Raw genomic sequence first — 17,809 nt, 5'->3', positions numbered from 1 at the left:
ACACAGGTATGGCCAATAAAAGTGAGATTAGGAGGCGTCATACTGTTAGTAGACCCGTATGAGTGAGATATAAGCTACTTAAAGTTACGAGACAAGTAAAACTGTAATCACCAATTGGGATCTTATTAGTGGGAATGTACTAGCCAACAACTTGTTAAAGTGCTGCACTTTCCTAGTGATATGGCCAGTAAGGGTAGAATTGAAAAGGGTTAAATTAACAGCTGTTAGAATATAATAAAAAGCAGAATGCTTCTAACGAGCAGTACATCCGCTATCTGAATAAGTACAAGGTTCCAAGGTTATATATACAAGCAACATGGGCTCTAACATTGATAAAACTGGATAAATAAAATAATTTAATAAAAAAACCATACTGCAATGTAAACTACAACGGTGAACAAAATAACATCAACAACCAAAGCGCTTAGCTCCCAGTTACATAATATGGGCTTTTTTTTTTTTTTTTCATATTCCGAGCTCACAAGCCATGTCTCAGCCAATCCCATTTTTAGGTAAGTCAAACCATGAGTCAAATCCGACATCCACACATTGTCCGTGCCAGACTTCATATATAATACAGTGCATGTAATTGAGCAAGTCACTGATCAGTGAGCCACTTAGCCCTGTGTAGGGCCGCTCCCTCCGTATGAAGAAGGATTGTATTGCTGACTCCTCTATAATTATATTAAGAGCCATATCCGGAGTTAGGGTGAATGCTGAGGAGGATTTTAGGGACATCTCTGAGGCCTGCATCAGCAGTCGAATTCTGGGGGGACTCTGCGGCACTGGGCTCATCGTAGATTTAAAGAGTGGATCCATAGTTAGCTCCGACACATATAGGTAAGGAGAAGGTGCTCCCGTCGGCAATGCTGCTGTTTCTTTCAGCTGTAGTGAAGCTGTCTTCATGGGTATGCAATCAACATCACGCGGGTAAGATTTACTTTTGTCTGATAGATTCTGCAGAGCAGGGTTGTGTTGATCAAGGGAGGATTTCTTTATATAAAGAGGTTGCTTCGTCAGCTTTACCAATGTGCATAGCTCCACAAAGGAAGAAAGGAGCCGATCCAACTTCGGTAGAAAGATGTCTCCTATATCTTTTAAAATGCAGGTACCTGTGTTTGGGACTTTAGCTACAGATGAATCCATTATGTAAGGTTCAGAGGGTACCCCAACCATTATGATACAGCGTGGTGGAGGGAACCGCTTTGTGGCAAGCTGCAGCCTTAGCTAATCCAAGATGGCGTCTCAGAGTCTATTGCGCTATTCGTTTCCGAGCTCCCGGGGTCAGAACTGATGGAAATAGTCCTGCACACTATGGTAGGCGGCCGGCATGGATATCATCTACCCGGCAAGTCTGTTGTGTGGGGTCAGGCAGGTCAAAAAGTGCTGTATGGACCAGGTTTTTGCTCCGTTACACAGAGCTCCACTTAGATGCGACTGCACAGTAAGCCCACCCACCGGAAGTCCTTCTGTTTGGTTGCTTTTTATCACTCATTGTGGGTTTGTTTTATTTGACTCTAAAACCAAACAAGAAATGACTGTTACAAAACTCAAGCTCTTTGATTAAATATCACACTGTGCACAGTTAAAATAAAAATCACTTACCTAAGAAGAAAAAAAAAATTCTATCTGTTGTCAGTGAAGAAGATATGAAGGGAACTGCCTAAAAAAAAAAAAAAAGGAAGATGGAGGGGAGGAAGACAAACAGTGATGTAAGTCCATCTGAAGGAATTAGGAAAACTACTACAAAAAGACAGGTAAAAGGGAAGAAAATAAATGAAATATAAGAATGTTTTTTTTTTTTTACAGATTTTATTCTTTTTATATACTTTAATTTCACTATTTCAAGCCAAGACTATACAACCTCTGCTGACTTTAGAATGGAAGCATTTTCCTCTGAGCAGCGCGCTGGGCGGTAGGATTTAAAAATACAATCTAGCTACGCAAGTTGTGCAGTACTATGCAACGTGCGTAGGGAGATTTTATTTTAACTCCTCCTCTGTTGGTTTTCAATGATGTCCAGACAGGCACTGTAGGGAGTTGCAGCGATGTCCGGACCGGCCCAGGTGAGATGCGGCGGCGCGACGACGGGGGCAGGGCCATATTTAATATTGATTGGACCCTGGGCAAACATACCCTTGAAAGAGTGATAAAACCACCCTTTCATCACTGAAGCAAGGAGCGCACTGAACATCTCTAAATATCCCCTGTATATAATGTTCATACAGCTATTGGCACAGAACATCTCTATAACCTGCAATAACGGCTATTATATATATATATATATATATATATACATGTGTGTGTGTGTGTGTGTGTGCCATTAAAATTAAAATCTAAATTACATGATCATAACTGGTGATGTTTTTGCTCACTAGATCTGAATGACCAGATGGCACCGCTGTGGGACCGTGACGTGACCACTGACCAGCCAGGCTAGCATAATCATACATAAGTAATATCGGAAGCATGATAGTACTGCTGGGAGCTAGCTGGTGATTGGTAATTGCACATATGCCTTTTGTCATTGACTCTCTGATGTGTTCAGCTAGCTCCTAGTAGTGCATTGCTGCTCCAGACCTAAGCTAGGTTTACTCTTTAACAAAGAAAACCAATAAAACAAAACAAGCTGAGAGCAAGTCATAGCCAACTACCCATATTTATACAAAATGGTTTAACATATATTGAATTATATTCCTTTAATAAAATTCCCTACAATATTCTTCCATCTTCCTTTAATTTCATTACTTATTACATATTTGAAATAATGTAATTGCAAGAAAACAATCTGTTCCATCTCATTTGGAAATAACATTTTGAGTCCTCTCATTACATTTTGTTTAAGCCTAAGAGGATAAACACTGAAGCAAAAAGAGTCTTAGGCTACAAATCACCATGTACAACTTTCTCAGTAAAAATAGAGAAAAAGGGAAATTTATGCTTACCAGATAAATTTGTTTCTTTTACGATATGATGAGTCCACAGATTTCATCCTTACTTATGGGATTAAATCTCCTGTTAGCAGGAAGTGGCAAAGAGCACCATAGCAGAGCTGTATATATAGCTCCTCCCTTCCCTCCCAATCCAGTCATTCGACCGAAGTTAGGAAGAGAAACGAAAAGCCAAAGGTGCAGAGGTGACTGAAGTTTAACAAAAATAAAGACCTGTCTTAGAAACGACAGGGTGGGCCGTGGACTCGTCATATCGTAAAAGAAACAAATTTATCAGGTAAGCATAAATTTCCTTTTCTTTTACAAGATATGACGAGTCCACGGATTTCATCCTTACTTATGGGATACAATACCAAAGCTATAGGACACAGATGAAACAGGAGGGACAAGACAGGGTACCTAAACGGAAGGCACCACTGCTTGAAGAACCTTTCTCCCAAAACCAGCCTCAGAAGAAGCAAAAGTATCAAATTTGTAAAATTTGGAAAAAGTGTGAAGAGACGACCAAGTTGCAGCCTTGCAAATCTGTTCAACAAAAGCATAATTTTTAAACGCCCTTGGCGCTCGGTCTACTCCTCTTTTTTCAATAATCGATTAGTTGGTTTGCAATTAGTTGGTCTGTGCACAGCACCAGCTGCTTTACTCCAATGAGCTCCTGCACATGGTATTGTGTTTTATGGTTATGCCCTTAGCCTAAAGGACGTCTACAGATATTTACTTTTCACTTTTTTAGGACAGTATAAGTTTATTTTTTAAGTTTACAACTACTCCTGGCTTATGTGCAACCCAGAAATAAAAAAGGAGTCATCTTTTGGATTGTTTATATAAAATCAGGTGATTTGGGACTATGCTTTGCATGATATAGTGCCGTGGTTGTTATTTACACCTAGCCCTAGATTGATGGAATTTGTTATATGAATTGATGTCACTATTACCCGTTTGCACAATTTTTTTTAGCAGATTGCTTGATTGCAGATAAATGTGTAAGGCTGTGTCCTTTTACAGATATAGATATATATATATATATATATATAGTCTTTAGCCCTTTTGCCTTTTTTTCTATTTTTAATTAATTGGAATATGTACAAAATTCAACCACTGTAAGTATATATCTGTTATTTTAAGAGTGGACTAGATATTTTTCCCCAAAACCTTATAGATGGTTATTTACCACTGCATATAGATATTCAAGATATTTTTATGTTAAAATGAAGTCCAGGCTTTGTTGAGAGGCCCCTTGCATTGGTGGAAAACTAACAAAGATAAATAGCACACCTTGTTGAAATTGGCAAAACCCTATTTATGCATCTCAGGCACCTCAACACCATCTGAGTGCCTCTTCTCTGCTGCAGGCAAAATAGCTGCAAAAAAGATCAGCCAGGAGCATGTGAACATGTTGACATTTTTCATTTCAAAGCAAAGCTTCTGAAAGAGTGAACAACAGAATGTTATAAACAGTGGTAGTCTACCTATTACTAGTTCTACCTCTTTTCAAACAGTTTGTGGTTTTGTTTTGCTTAAAGGGACATAAAACCCAATTTTTTTTATTTCATGATTCAGTTAGAGCACACAATTTTAAACAACTTTCCAATTTACTTATGTTATCAAATTTTCTTAGTTTTCTTGTTATCTTTTGTCAAAAAGCAGTAAAGTAAGCTTATAAGTGTGTACGTGTCTGCAGCTCTATATAGCAGCAGTTTTGCAACAATGTTATACACTAGATGGCAGCACTATTTCCTGTCATGTATGTTTCAGGCATGTGCACGCTACCTACCTAGGTATCCCTTCAACAAAGAATAACATGAGGACAAAGCAAATTTGATAATAGAAGTAAATTGTAAACTTTTCAAAATTTGTATTCTTTATCTGAATAATGAAAGAAATTTTTGGGTTTAATGCCCCTTTAATTACAAAAATGTGTTCTGCTGCTTAAAAAAATTGGAGCAACAGTTGTGTTAATGTAAAGTTTTAGTTGGAAGTTTATATTTATAACACTCAGTATGTGGATTTTATTTTAAATATAGGAAAAAAATGAATTTATAAAAATTTTTATCCGATTAGTCGATTAATTGAAAAAAATAATTGGCCGATTAATCGATTATGAAAATAATCGTTAGTTGCAGCCATAATATATATATACACATACAATCACATACACAGTTACATACATACATATATATATATATATATATATATATATATATACACACTAAAGACTAATATAAAGATAGATATGGTATACAAAATTTCGACAAATTAAGTATAAAGAAAAGGGATTTCAGCACTCTTTTTTGGAAATAGTCTTATTTAAATTTATTTCAGAATAAAGATCCATAAATGGCGGACTCCAGCCCTATCAATGGGCAGAATACCTACACATCATAGACATACATTAAAAATAATACAAGAAATCACACATGACTGGCCAGTCTTATTATAATCAATTAAGAATTTGGTATTAACAACCAAATAAAATATCGATGCAGCGTTAAACGCTACAAAAAACTATCAATCGATTATAACAATGTAGCAACAAATACGTCAAGCAAAATGTTGCCACCTAAGGCAATCCCCCTTCCTAAATATAGTATAATTTCAAAGCAGGTTATGCATAGAAAAAATATGCGAGCATAGTCATTGTTCCATTTAAAGATGTTGCACCAATATTATTTTAGCACCAGTTCAACAAAGCTAAAAAAGATGAAATGTACATTCACTTTACCATTTCCACGGCAGTGTCCCTTAATAGCTGTTGCTCTTACCACCAATGTGGGCCTTTATGTTCAAAGGTAAAGGGTCGTTTGTTATCAAACCTTTTGCAGAGTCGTATGTTGGTTAAACTTTCTTGTTTGTTCCATACCTCTCGATGCCGGAACAGCCACGCTTCATTCAGCGTCTCCTCACCTCTGCTAGGCTGTGAATCCTCCGAGGCAGCTTGTTGAAAACAAATATGCACAGAACCAGGCCATGCACTGCATCCGGGGTAACTTTCAGACTTCCACTTTTACTTCGGTCAGCTTTTCGCTTTTTGATTCCGATTGGTGGTGTCTTTTCTCCTTATTTTCCAGGAATACCTCTAGGACACAGTAAGTAGCTGCTCACTCCTCATTTGTCTTTACCAACTTGGAGGTTTCTCAGCTGTATCTTGTTTTCAATCAGGAACCGACTCTTGCAGGTAGACTTGTACTCTTTGATAAAGGTGCTTACTGAAACAATGCAATCATACTTGGGGACTGCTTTTTACGGTCAGTCAGTGTGACTTCTTTAGGAGCTTGCCAACGTACGTTTCACCCCTTGTTGCTCCAAACATATCGGGGCTTCCTCAGGGCTGATTTACTCAGGTACAGGTGCTTTGTTTAGTACCCTAAACCCCACCTCCTTTTGTTACGTCATGGGGGCGGTAGTAAAAAAGTTTACTTAAAACTGCTTTATATATAAAAGTATCATACATTATATTCCTTTAACATCTAAAGCATATTAGCGTTTTTTAATGCAGACCCGACGTACAGGAGTAAGCATTTACCATGTCATTAAATTTAAACCTACACAGTATCCCTAGAGAAATGAAGCAAACTCTAGTCTTTCATTCAGACCTCTTGGATACCTTGTTTTTAAAACATAGATCCAACGAGTCTCTTTCTGCAGTAATACTGTGTTGTTATCACCTCCTCTGTTGTTCACTATCCCTTTATCTATTGCCATTATTTTTAAATGTGAGGCATTTGATTGGTGAAATTGAGTGAAGTGCCTTGCTATAGTAGTGTCTCTATTATGTGAAATATCATCTCTATGTTCTTGAATCCTATCTTTTAGGAATCTTTTTGTTTTTCCTACATAGAATTTGGGGCATGAACAGTGTATTAGATAGACTACACCAACAGAGTTGCAATTGAAAAAATATTTAACATCATAATTTTTGTTATTGCCTGCTGAGAATTTTTTGGCTTTTTCCATATACGGGCAATACACACATTGACCACATGGATAGTTACCTTTAACACCTCTATCCTTTCTGAGCCAGTCTGCACTAGATGGACTCTTACTATACATGCTTCTTACTAAATGATCTTTTAAATTTGGAGATTTTCGTGCTACCATTAGAGGAAATGTTCCCACCTTTTCTTTTATTTTTTCTTCATATGTTAGAAGATGCCAGTGTTTCTGCAAAATTGACTTAATAGTACCCCACTGGCAGTTGTAACCTGAAATGAATCTTATCTTTTCATTTTGAATTGGTTTATCTTTCATTTTATAGAGTACTTCATCTCTATTTAATCTGTTGACTTTTGAAGCTGCCCTGTTGATACATTTTTTAGAGTATCCTCTATCTAAAAATCTTGCTTCCATCAAATTTGCATGTTTCACATATTTATTTTTAGATGAGCAATTCCTTTTTAATCTAAGTAATTGCCTAAAAGGAATCCCTCTTTTTAAATGATCAGGGTGACTGCTTTGTGCCTGTAGGATACTGTTAGTCGCTGTTAATTTCCTATAATTTTCAGTAACAATAGAGTTACCTTCTTTGCTAATCAGTAAGTCTAAAAATGGGAGACTTTTTTCACTAATTTGATATGTTAACAGAATATTTTTATCATTGTTATTCAAATCGGTAATGAAATTTTCAAGTATTTTTAGAGGTCCTTCCCATAGCATGAGGACATCATCCACATAGCGGATCCATAAAATGATGTTTTCCTCAAATATATTACTATATTTTTCATAAATCTCCATCTCCCATGCTCCAAGATGTAAACAAGCATAGGTGGGGGCGCATACCGCCCCTATCGCTGTACCTCTTTTTTGTCTATACATCATGTTATCAAACATAAATATATTGTTTTGAAGAATGAATTCAAGTAGGGATATTACAAAATCTGTGTGCTCTCTATACTTGGGACCTCTAGAGTCCAAATAGTGTTCAGCAGCTTTTAGGCCTTCCCTGTGTGGGATAGATGAGTACAAACCCTCCACGTCTAAAGAGACTAGGAGGGTTTCCATATTCATCTTAACCCCATCCAGTTTTTTCAGGAGGTCCCCTGTGTCCTTTATGTATGACGGGAGAGTATTAAGGAATGGTCTCAAAAAATTATCAACATAGTTACCGATTGCTTCTGTGATACTCCCAATCCCGGACACAATGGGACGTCCTGGAGGACATTGCAAGTTCTTATGTAACTTTGGTATTACATAAAATACTGGAACAATTGGGTATTGGGGATAGAGGAAAGAGAATTCATTAGATGTAATTAACCTTCTCTGTTTCACATCATAAAGTAGTTTATACAGATTATTTTGTACCAAGTTTCTCATATTGGTCCCCAATACTTAATTGTCTTTTAACTTCCCGAACATACATGGACTCATCCATTATGACGAGATTGCCGCCCTTATCTGCGGATTTCATCACGATATTGGGGGCCAACATGAGATCATTGAGAGCCCTCCTTTCATTTTTAGTTAAATTATCATTAATCATCACATTATCAGGTAGTCTTTCAATGTCTCTCTCCACCAATTTTAAGAAAAAATTAACAGAAGGTAAAGATGCTAGTGATGGCATGAAACTTGATTTTGGTTTGAAATCGGTTTTAATTAGGGGTTCACTCTCTTCAACATTCCCCATTTCACATTCTTCCATTAGGCAGTTTAAAGTGTCTAGTGCTGTTTGATCACGTGTTGTTAATGTTTTATTTTTTACATTATCTTTACTCATCACCTGTGATAAAACAATTTTTCTGGCAAAGAGGTTAAGATCTTTTGTAACCTCAAACTTATTTAGTTTTGCTACAGGGCTGAAGGAAAGACCTTTTTTCAAGAGGCTCATATGTGCAAGATTTAGTGGAAATTTTGAAAGGTTCACTATTTGCATTTCATCTTTATCATGAATATTTAATAGTCCCTGAACCTGCCTCTCCTCGATCTCCCCCTTTCCTGCGACCTCTCCTGATTGTAATAATCTCTACTCCCTCATCGGATATCTCCTCTCTCTGGTAGAAAACAGAATTTATGCTTACCTGATAAATTACTTTCTCCAACGGTGTGTCCGGTCCACGGCGTCATCCTTACTTGTGGGAATATCTCTTCCCCAACAGGAAATAGCAAAGAGTCCCAGCAAAGCTGGCCATATAGTCCCTCCCAGGCTCCGCCCACCCCAGTCATTCGACCGACGGACAGGAGGAAAATATATAGGAGAAACCATATGGTACCGTGGTGACTGTAGTTAGAGAAAATAATTCATCAGACCTGATTAAAAAACCAGGGCGGGCCGTGGACCGGACACACCGTTGGAGAAGTAATTTATCAGGTAAGCATAAATTCTGTTTTCTCCAACATTGGTGTGTCCGGTCCACGGCGTCATCCTTACTTGTGGGAACCAATACCAAAGCTTTAGGACACGGATGAAGGGAGGGAGCAAATCAGGTTACCTAAACGGAAGGCACCACGGCTTGCAAAACCTTTCTCCCAAAAATAGCCTCCGAAGAAGCAAAAGTATCAAATTTGTAAAATTTGGCAAAAGTGTGCAGTGAAGACCAAGTCGCTGCCTTACATATCTGGTCAACAGAAGCCTCGTTCTTGAAGGCCCATGTGGAAGCTACAGCCCTAGTGGAGTGAGCTGTAATTCTTTCAGGAGGCTGCCGTCCAGCAGTCTCGTAAGCCAATCGGATGATGCTTTTAAGCCAAAAGGAAAGAGAGGTAGAAGTCGCTTTTTGACCTCTCCTTTTACCAGAATAGACAACAAACAAAGAAGATGTTTGTCTGAAATCTTTTGTAGCCTCTAAATAGAATTTTAGAGCACGGACTAAGTCCAAATTGTGTAACAAACGTTCCTTCTTTGAAACTGGATTCGGACATAAAGAAGGAACAACTATCTCCTGGTTAATATTCTTGTTAGAAACAACCTTTGGAAGAAAACCAGGTTTAGTACGCAAAACCACCTTATCTGCATGGAACACCAGATAAGGCGGAGAACACTGCAAAGCAGATAACTCAGAAACTCTTCTAGCAGAAGAAATAGCAACTAAAAACAAAACTTTCCAAGATAGTAACTTAATATCTATGGAATGAAGAACTGAAAGAACTAGATTTAGACTCCAGGGAGGAGTCAAAGGTCTGTAAACAGGCTTCATCCTAACCAGAGCCTGAACAAATGCTTGAACATCTGGCACAGCTGCCAGTCTTTTGTGAAGTAAAACAGATAAAGCAGAGATCTGTCCCTTTAGAGAACTTGCAGATAATCCTTTCTCCAAACCTTCTTGTAGAAAGGAGAGAATCTTAGGGATTTTTATCTTATTCCATGGGAATCCTTTGGATTCACACCAACAGATATATTTTTTCCATATCTTATGGTAAATCTTTCTAGTTACTGGTTTTCTGGCCTGAACCAGAGTATCTATCACAGAATCTGAAAACCCACGCTTTGAAAGAATCAAGCGTTCAATCTCCAAGCCGTCAGCTGGAGGGAGACCAGATTTGGATGTTCGAATGGACCCTGAACAAGAAGGTCCTGTCTCAAAGGTAGCTTCCATGGTGGAACCGATGACATATTCACCAGGTCTGCATACCAAGTCCTGCGTGGCCACGCAGGAGTTATCAAGATCACAGAGGCCCTCTCCTGTTTGATCCTGGCTACCAGCCTGGGAATGAGAGGAAACGGTGGAAACACATAAGCTAGGTTGAAGGTCCAAGGTGCTACTAGTGCATCTACTAGAGTCGCCTTGGGATCCCTGGATCTGGACCCGTAGCAAGGAACTTTGAAGTTCTGACGAGAGGCCATCAGATCCATGTCTGGAATGCCCCACAGTTGAGTGACTTGGGCAAAGATTTCCGGATGGAGTTCCCACTCCCCCGGATGCAATGTCTGACGACTCAGAAAATCCGCTTCCCAATTTTCCACTCCTGGGATGTGGATAGCAGACAGGTGGCAGGAGTGAGACTCCGCCCATAGAATGATTCTGGTCACTTCTTCCATCGCCAGGGAACTCCTTGTTCCCCCCTGATGGTTGATGTACGCAACAGTTGTCATGTTGTCTGATTGAAACCGTATGAACTTGGCCCTCGCTAGCTGAGGCCAAGCCTTGAGAGCATTGAATATCGCTCTCAGTTCCAGAATATTTATCGGTAGAAGAGATTCTTCCCGAGACCAAAGACCCTGAGCTTTCAGGGATCCCCAGACCGCGCCCCAGCCCATCAGACTGGCGTCGGTCGTGACAATGACCCACTCTGGTCTGCGGAAGGTCATCCCTTGTGACAGGTTGTCCAGGGACAGCCACCAACGGAGTGAGTCTCTGGTCCTCTGATTTACTTGTATCCTCGGAGACAAGTTTGTATAGTCCCCATTCCACTGACTGAGCATGCACAGTTGTAATGGTCTTAGATGAATGCGCGCAAAAGGAACTATGTCCATTGCCGCTACCATCAAACCTATCACTTCCATGCACTGCGCTATGGAAGGAAGAGGAACGGAATGAAGTATCCGACAAGAGTCTAGAAGTTTTGTTTTTCTGGCCTCTGTCAGAAAAATCCTCATTTCTAAGGAGTCTATTATTGTCCCCAAGAAGGGAACCCTTGTTGACGGAGATAGAGAACTCTTTTCCACGTTCACTTTCCATCCGTGAGATCTGAGAAAGGCCAGGACGATGTCCGTGTGAGCCTTTGCTTGAGTAAGGGACGACGCTTGAATCAGAATGTCGTCCAAGTAAGGTACTACAGCAATGCCCCTTGGTCTTAGCACAGCTAGAAGGGACCCTAGTACCTTTGTGAAAATCCTTGGAGCAGTGGCTAATCCGAAAGGAAGCGCCACGAACTGGTAATGCTTGTCCAGGAATGCGAACCTTAGGAACCGATGATGTTCCTTGTGGATAGGAATATGTAGATACGCATCCTTTAAATCCACCGTGGTCATGAATTGACCTTCCTGGATGGAAGGAAGAATTGTTCGAATGGTTTCCATTTTGAACGATGGAACCTTGAGAAACTTGTTTAAGATCTTGAGATCTAAGATTGGTCTGAACGTTCCCTCTTTTTTGGGAACTATGAACAGATTGGAGTAGAACCCCATCCCTTGTTCTCCTAATGGAACAGGATGAATCACTCCCATTTTTAACAGGTCTTCTACACAACGTAAGAATGCCTGTCTTTTTATGTGGTCTGAAGACAACTGAGACCTGTGGAACCTCCCCCTTGGGGGAGGCCCCTTGAATTCCAGAAGATAACCTTGGGAGACTATTTCTAGCGCCCAAGGATCCAGAACATCTCTTGCCCAAGCCCGAGCGAAGAGAGAGAGTCTGCCCCCCACCAGATCCGGTCCCGGATCGGGGGCCAACATTTCATGCTGTCTTGGTAGCAGTGGCAGGTTTCTAGGCCTGCTTTCCCTTGTTCCAGCCTTGCATTGGTCTCCAAGCTGGCTTGGCTTGAGAAGTATTACCCTCTTGTTTAGAGGACGTAGCACTTTGGGCTGGTCCGTTTCTACGAAAGGGACGAAAATTAGGTTTATTTTTGGCCTTGAAAGGCCGATCCTGAGGAAGGGCGTGGCCCTTACCCCCAGTGATATCAGAGATAATCTCTTTCAAGTCAGGGCCAAACAGCGTTTGCCCCTTGAAAGGAATGTTAAGTAGCTTGTTCTTGGAAGACGCATCAGCTGACCAAGATTTCAACCAAAGCGCTCTGCGCGCCACAATAGCAAACCCAGAATTCTTAGCCGCTAACCTAGCCAATTGCAAAGTGGCGTCTAGGGTGAAAGAATTAGCCAATTTGAGAGCATTGATTCTGTCCATAATCTCCTCATAAGGAGGAGAATCACTATCGACCGCCTTTACCAGCTCATCGAACCAGAAACACGCGGCTGTAGCGACAGGGACAATGCATGAAATTGGTTGTAGAAGGTAACCCTGCTGAACAAACATCTTTTTAAGTAAACCTTCTAATTTTTTATCCATAGGATCTTTGAAAGCACAACTATCTTCTATGGGTATAGTGGTGCGTTTATTTAAAGTGGAAACCGCTCCCTCGACCTTGGGGACTGTCTGCCATAAGTCCTTTCTGGGGTCGACCATAGGAAACAATTTTTTAAATATGGGGGGAGGGACGAAAGGAATACCGGGCCTTTCCCATTCTTTATTTACAATGTCCGCCACCCGCTTGGGTATAGGAAAAGCTTCTGGGAGCCCCGGGACCTCTAGGAACTTGTCCATTTTACATAGTTTCTCTGGGATGACCAACTTGTCACAATCATCCAGAGTGGATAATACCTCCTTAAGCAGAATGCGGAGATGTTCCAACTTAAATTTAAACGTAATCACATCAGTTTCAGCTTGTTGAGAAATGTTCCCTGAATCAGTAATTTCTCCCTCAGACAAAACCTCCCTGGCCCCATCAGTGTTTAGGGGCCCTTCAGAACCATTATTATCAGCGTCGTCATGCTCTTCAGTATCTAAAACAGAGCAGTCGCGCTTACGCTGATAAGTGTGCATTTTGGCTAAAATGTTTTTGACAGAATTATCCATTACAGCCGTTAATTGTTGCATAGTAAGGAGTATTGGCGCGCTAGATGTACTAGGGGCCTCCTGAGTGGGCAAGACTCGTGTAGACGAAGGAGGGAATGATGCAGTACCATGCTTACTCCCCTCACTTGAGGAATCATCTTGGGCATCATTGTCATTGTCACATAAATCACATTTATTTAAATGAGAAGGAACTCTGGCTTCCCCACATTCAGAACACAGTCTATCTGGTAGTTCAGACATGTTAAACAGGCATAAACTTGATAACAAAGTACAAAAAACGTTTTAAAATAAAACCGTTACTGTCACTTTAAATTTTAAACTGAACACACTTTATTACTGCAATTGCGAAAAAATATGAAGGAATTGTTCAAAATTCACCAAAATTTCACCACAGTGTCTTAAAGCCTTAAAAGTATTGCACACCAAATTTGGAAGCTTTAACCCTTAAAATAACGGAACCGGAGCCGTTTTTAACTTTAACCCCTTTACAGTCCCTGGTATCTGCTTTGCTGAGACCCAACCAAGCCCAAAGGGGAATACGATACCAAATGACGCCTTCAGAAAGTCTTTTCTATGTATCAGAGCTCCTCACACATGCGACTGCATGTCATGCCTCTCAAAAACAAGTGCGCAACACTGGCGCGAAAATGAGGCTCTGCCTATGATTTGGGAAAGCCCCTAAAGAGAAAGGTGTCTAAAAAAGTGCCTGCCGATATAATCTTATCAAAATACCCAGATTAAATGATTCCTCAAGGCTAAATATGTGTTAATAATGAATCGATTTAGCCCAGAAAAAGTCTACAGTCTTAATAAGCCCTTGTGAAGCCCTTATTTACAATCTTAATAAACATGGCTTACCGGATCCCATAGGGAAAATGACAGCTTCCAGCATTACATCGTCTTGTTAGAATGTGTCATACCTCAAGCAGCAAAAGACTGCTCACTGTTCCCCCAACTGAAGTTAATTCCTCTCAACAGTCCTGTGTGGAACAGCCATGGATTTTAGTAACGGTTGCTAAAATCATTTTCCTCATACAAACAGAAATCTTCATCTCTTTTCTGTTTCTGAGTAAATAGTACATACCAGCACTATTTTAAAATAACAAACTCTTGATTGAATAATAAAAACTACAGTTAAACACTAAAAAACTCTAAGCCATCTCCGTGGAGATGTTGCCTGTACAACGGCAAAGAGAATGACTGGGGTAGGCGGAGCCTAGGAGGGATCATGTGACCAGCTTTGCTGGGCTCTTTGCCATTTCCTGTTGGGGAAGAGAATATCCCACAAGTAAGGATGACGCCGTGGACCGGACACACCTATGTTGGAGAAAATGACAGCCTTCCAGCATTACACAGTCTTGTTAGAAATATGGCTAGTCATACCTTAAGCAGAAAAGTCTGCTAACTGTTTCCCCCAACTGAAGTTACTTCATCTCAACAGTCCTATGTGGAAACAGCAATCGATTTTAGTTACTGTCTGCTAAAATCATCTTCCTCTCACAAACAGAAATCTTCATCTTTTTCTGTTTCAGAGTAAATAGTACATACCAGCACTATTTTAAAATAACAAACACTTGATAGAAGAATAAAAAAAAACTACATTTAAACACCAAAAACTCTTAACCATCTCCGTGGAGATGTTGCCTGTGCAACGGCAAAGAGAATGACTGGGGTGGGCGGAGCCTGGGAGGGACTATATGGCCAGCTTTGCTGGGACTCTTTGCCATTTCCTGTTGGGGAAGAGATATTCCCACAAGTAAGGATGATGCCGTGGACCGGACACACCAATGTTGGAGAAATATTGCTCTGCTCTCTTCCTCTTTTCAGGTTACAACTGCCAGTGGGGTACTATTAAGTCCATTTTGCAGAAACACTGGCATCTTCTAACATATGAAGAAAAAAATAAAAGAAAAGGTGGGAACATTTCCTCTAATGGTAGCATGAAAATCTCCAAATTTAAAAGATCATTTAGTAAGAAGCATGTATAGTAAGAGTCCATCTAGTGCAGACTGGCTCAGAAAGGATAGAGGTGTTAAAGGTAACTATCCATGTGGTCAATGTGTGTATTGCCCGTATATGGAAAAAGCCAAAAAATTCTCAGCAGGCAATAACAAAAATTATGATGTTAAATATTTTTTCAATTGCAACTCTGTTGGTGTAGTCTATCTAATACACTGTTCATGCCCCAAATTCTATGTAGGAAAAACAAAAAGATTCCTAAAAGATAGGATTCAAGAACATAGAGATGATATTTCACATAATAGAGACACTACTATAGCAAGGCACTTCACTCAATTTCACCAATCAAATGCCTCACATTTAAAAATAATGGCAATAGATAAAGGGATAGTGAACAACAGAGGAGGTGATAACGACACAGTATTACTGCAGAAAGAGACTCGTTGGATCTATGTTTTAAAAACAAGGTATCCAAGAGGTCTGAATGAAAGACTAGAGTTTGCTTCATTTCTCTAGGGATACTGTGTAGGTTTAAATTTAATGACATGGTAAATGCTTACTCCTGTACGTCGGGTCTGCATTAAAAAACGCTAATATGCTTTAGATGTTAAAGGAATATAATGTATGATACTTTTATATATAAAGCAGTTTTAAGTAAACTTTTTTACTACCGCCCCCATGACGTAACAAAAGGAGGTGGGGTTTAGGGTACTAAACAAAGCACCTGTACCTGAGTAAATCAGCCCTGAGGAAGCCCCGATATGTTTGGAGCAACAAGGGGTGAAACGTACGTTGGCAAGCTCCTAAAGAAGTCACACTGACTGACCGTAAAAAGCAGTCCCCAAGTATGATTGCATTGTTTCAGTAAGCACCTTTATCAAAGAGTACAAGTCTACCTGCAAGAGTCGGTTCCTGATTGAAAACAAGATACAGCTGAGAAACCTCCAAGTTGGTAAAGACAAATGAGGAGTGAGCAGCTACTTACTGTGTCCTAGAGGTATTCCTGGAAAATAAGGAGAAAAGACACCACCAATCGGAATCAAAAAGCGAAAAGCTGACCGAAGTAAAAGTGGAAGTCTGAAAGTTACCCCGGATGCAGTGCATGGCCTGGTTCTGTGCATATTTGTTTTCAACAAGCTGCCTCGGAGGATTCACAGCCTAGCAGAGGTGAGGAGACGCTGAATGAAGCGTGGCTGTTCCGGCATCGAGAGGTATGGAACAAACAAGAAAGTTTAACCAACATACGACTCTGCAAAAGGTTTGATAACAAACGACCCTTTACCTTTGAACATAAAGGCCCACATTGGTGGTAAGAGCAACAGCTATTAAGGGACACTGCCGTGGAAATGGTAAAGTGAATGTACATTTCATCTTTTTTAGCTTTGTTGAACTGGTGCTAAAATAATATTGGTGCAACATCTTTAAATGGAACAATGACTATGCTCGCATATTTTTTCTATGCATAACCTGCTTTGAAATTATACTATATTTAGGAAGGGGGATTGCCTTAGGTGGCAACATTTTGCTTGACGTATTTGTTGCTACATTGTTATAATCGATTGATAGTTTTTTGTAGCGTTTAACGCTGCATCAATGTTATTTTATTTGGTTGTTAATACCAAATTCTTAATTGATTATAATAAGACTGGCCAGTCATGTGTGATTTCTTGTATTATTTTTAATGTATGTCTATGATGTGTAGGTATTCTGCCCATTGATAGGGCTGGAGTCCGCCATTTATGGATCTTTATTCTGAAATAAATTTAAATAAGACTATTTCCAAAAAAGAGTGCTGAAATCCCGTTTCTTTATACTTAATTTGTCGAAATTTTGTATACCATATCTATCTTTATATTAGTCTTTAGTATCTATTACCAGAGGGTCTGCACCACATGATGTGATTACATCAATATTTATCTTTTCACCTCAAGTGGTGAAATATATAATCTCTCCCCATAACTTATATATATATATATATATATATATATACACACACACACACACAATCACATACACAGTTACATATATATATATATATATATATATATACACACACACAATCACATACACAGTTTTATATATATATATATATATATATATATATATATATATATATACATATATATACATACATACATACACTCACATACAGTTACATATATATATATATATATATATATATATATATATATACACACACACACACAATCACATACACAGTTACATACATATATATATATATATATATATATATATATATATATATATATATATATATATATATACAGGGAGTGCAGAATTATTAGGCAAATGAGTATTTTGACCACATCATCCTATCTTATGCATGTTGTCTTACTCCAAGCTGTATAGGCTCGAAAGCCTACCACCAATTAAGCA

At 39.3% G+C, this 17,809-nt stretch overlaps 1 protein-coding gene across 1 annotated transcript in view; it reads right to left on the bottom strand.

The window, feature by feature from the left end:
* Window positions 1–333: 333 nt before the first annotated feature.
* LOC128643984 (uncharacterized) overlaps window positions 334–17,809 on the bottom strand; it is an 83,170-nt gene continuing 65,694 nt past the window's right edge. Inside the window, exons 2-3 of the mRNA XM_053696751.1 lie at window positions 1,606–1,663; window positions 334–1,517 (exon numbers count right to left, since the gene is read on the bottom strand). Coding sequence (XP_053552726.1) covers window positions 493–1,176 — 684 coding nt within the window. The 5' untranslated portion in view covers window positions 1,177–1,517; window positions 1,606–1,663 and the 3' untranslated portion in view covers window positions 334–492. The remainder of the gene's footprint in view (window positions 1,518–1,605; window positions 1,664–17,809) is intronic.

This window comes from Bombina bombina, unplaced genomic scaffold (genome assembly GCF_027579735.1).
Source record: "Bombina bombina isolate aBomBom1 unplaced genomic scaffold, aBomBom1.pri scaffold_78_1, whole genome shotgun sequence".
In the NCBI taxonomy this organism is placed as follows: domain Eukaryota; kingdom Metazoa; phylum Chordata; class Amphibia; order Anura; family Bombinatoridae; genus Bombina; species Bombina bombina.
The sequence above is the reverse complement of the archived record's forward strand: the minus strand, read 5'-3'. Positions and strand labels throughout refer to the sequence as shown.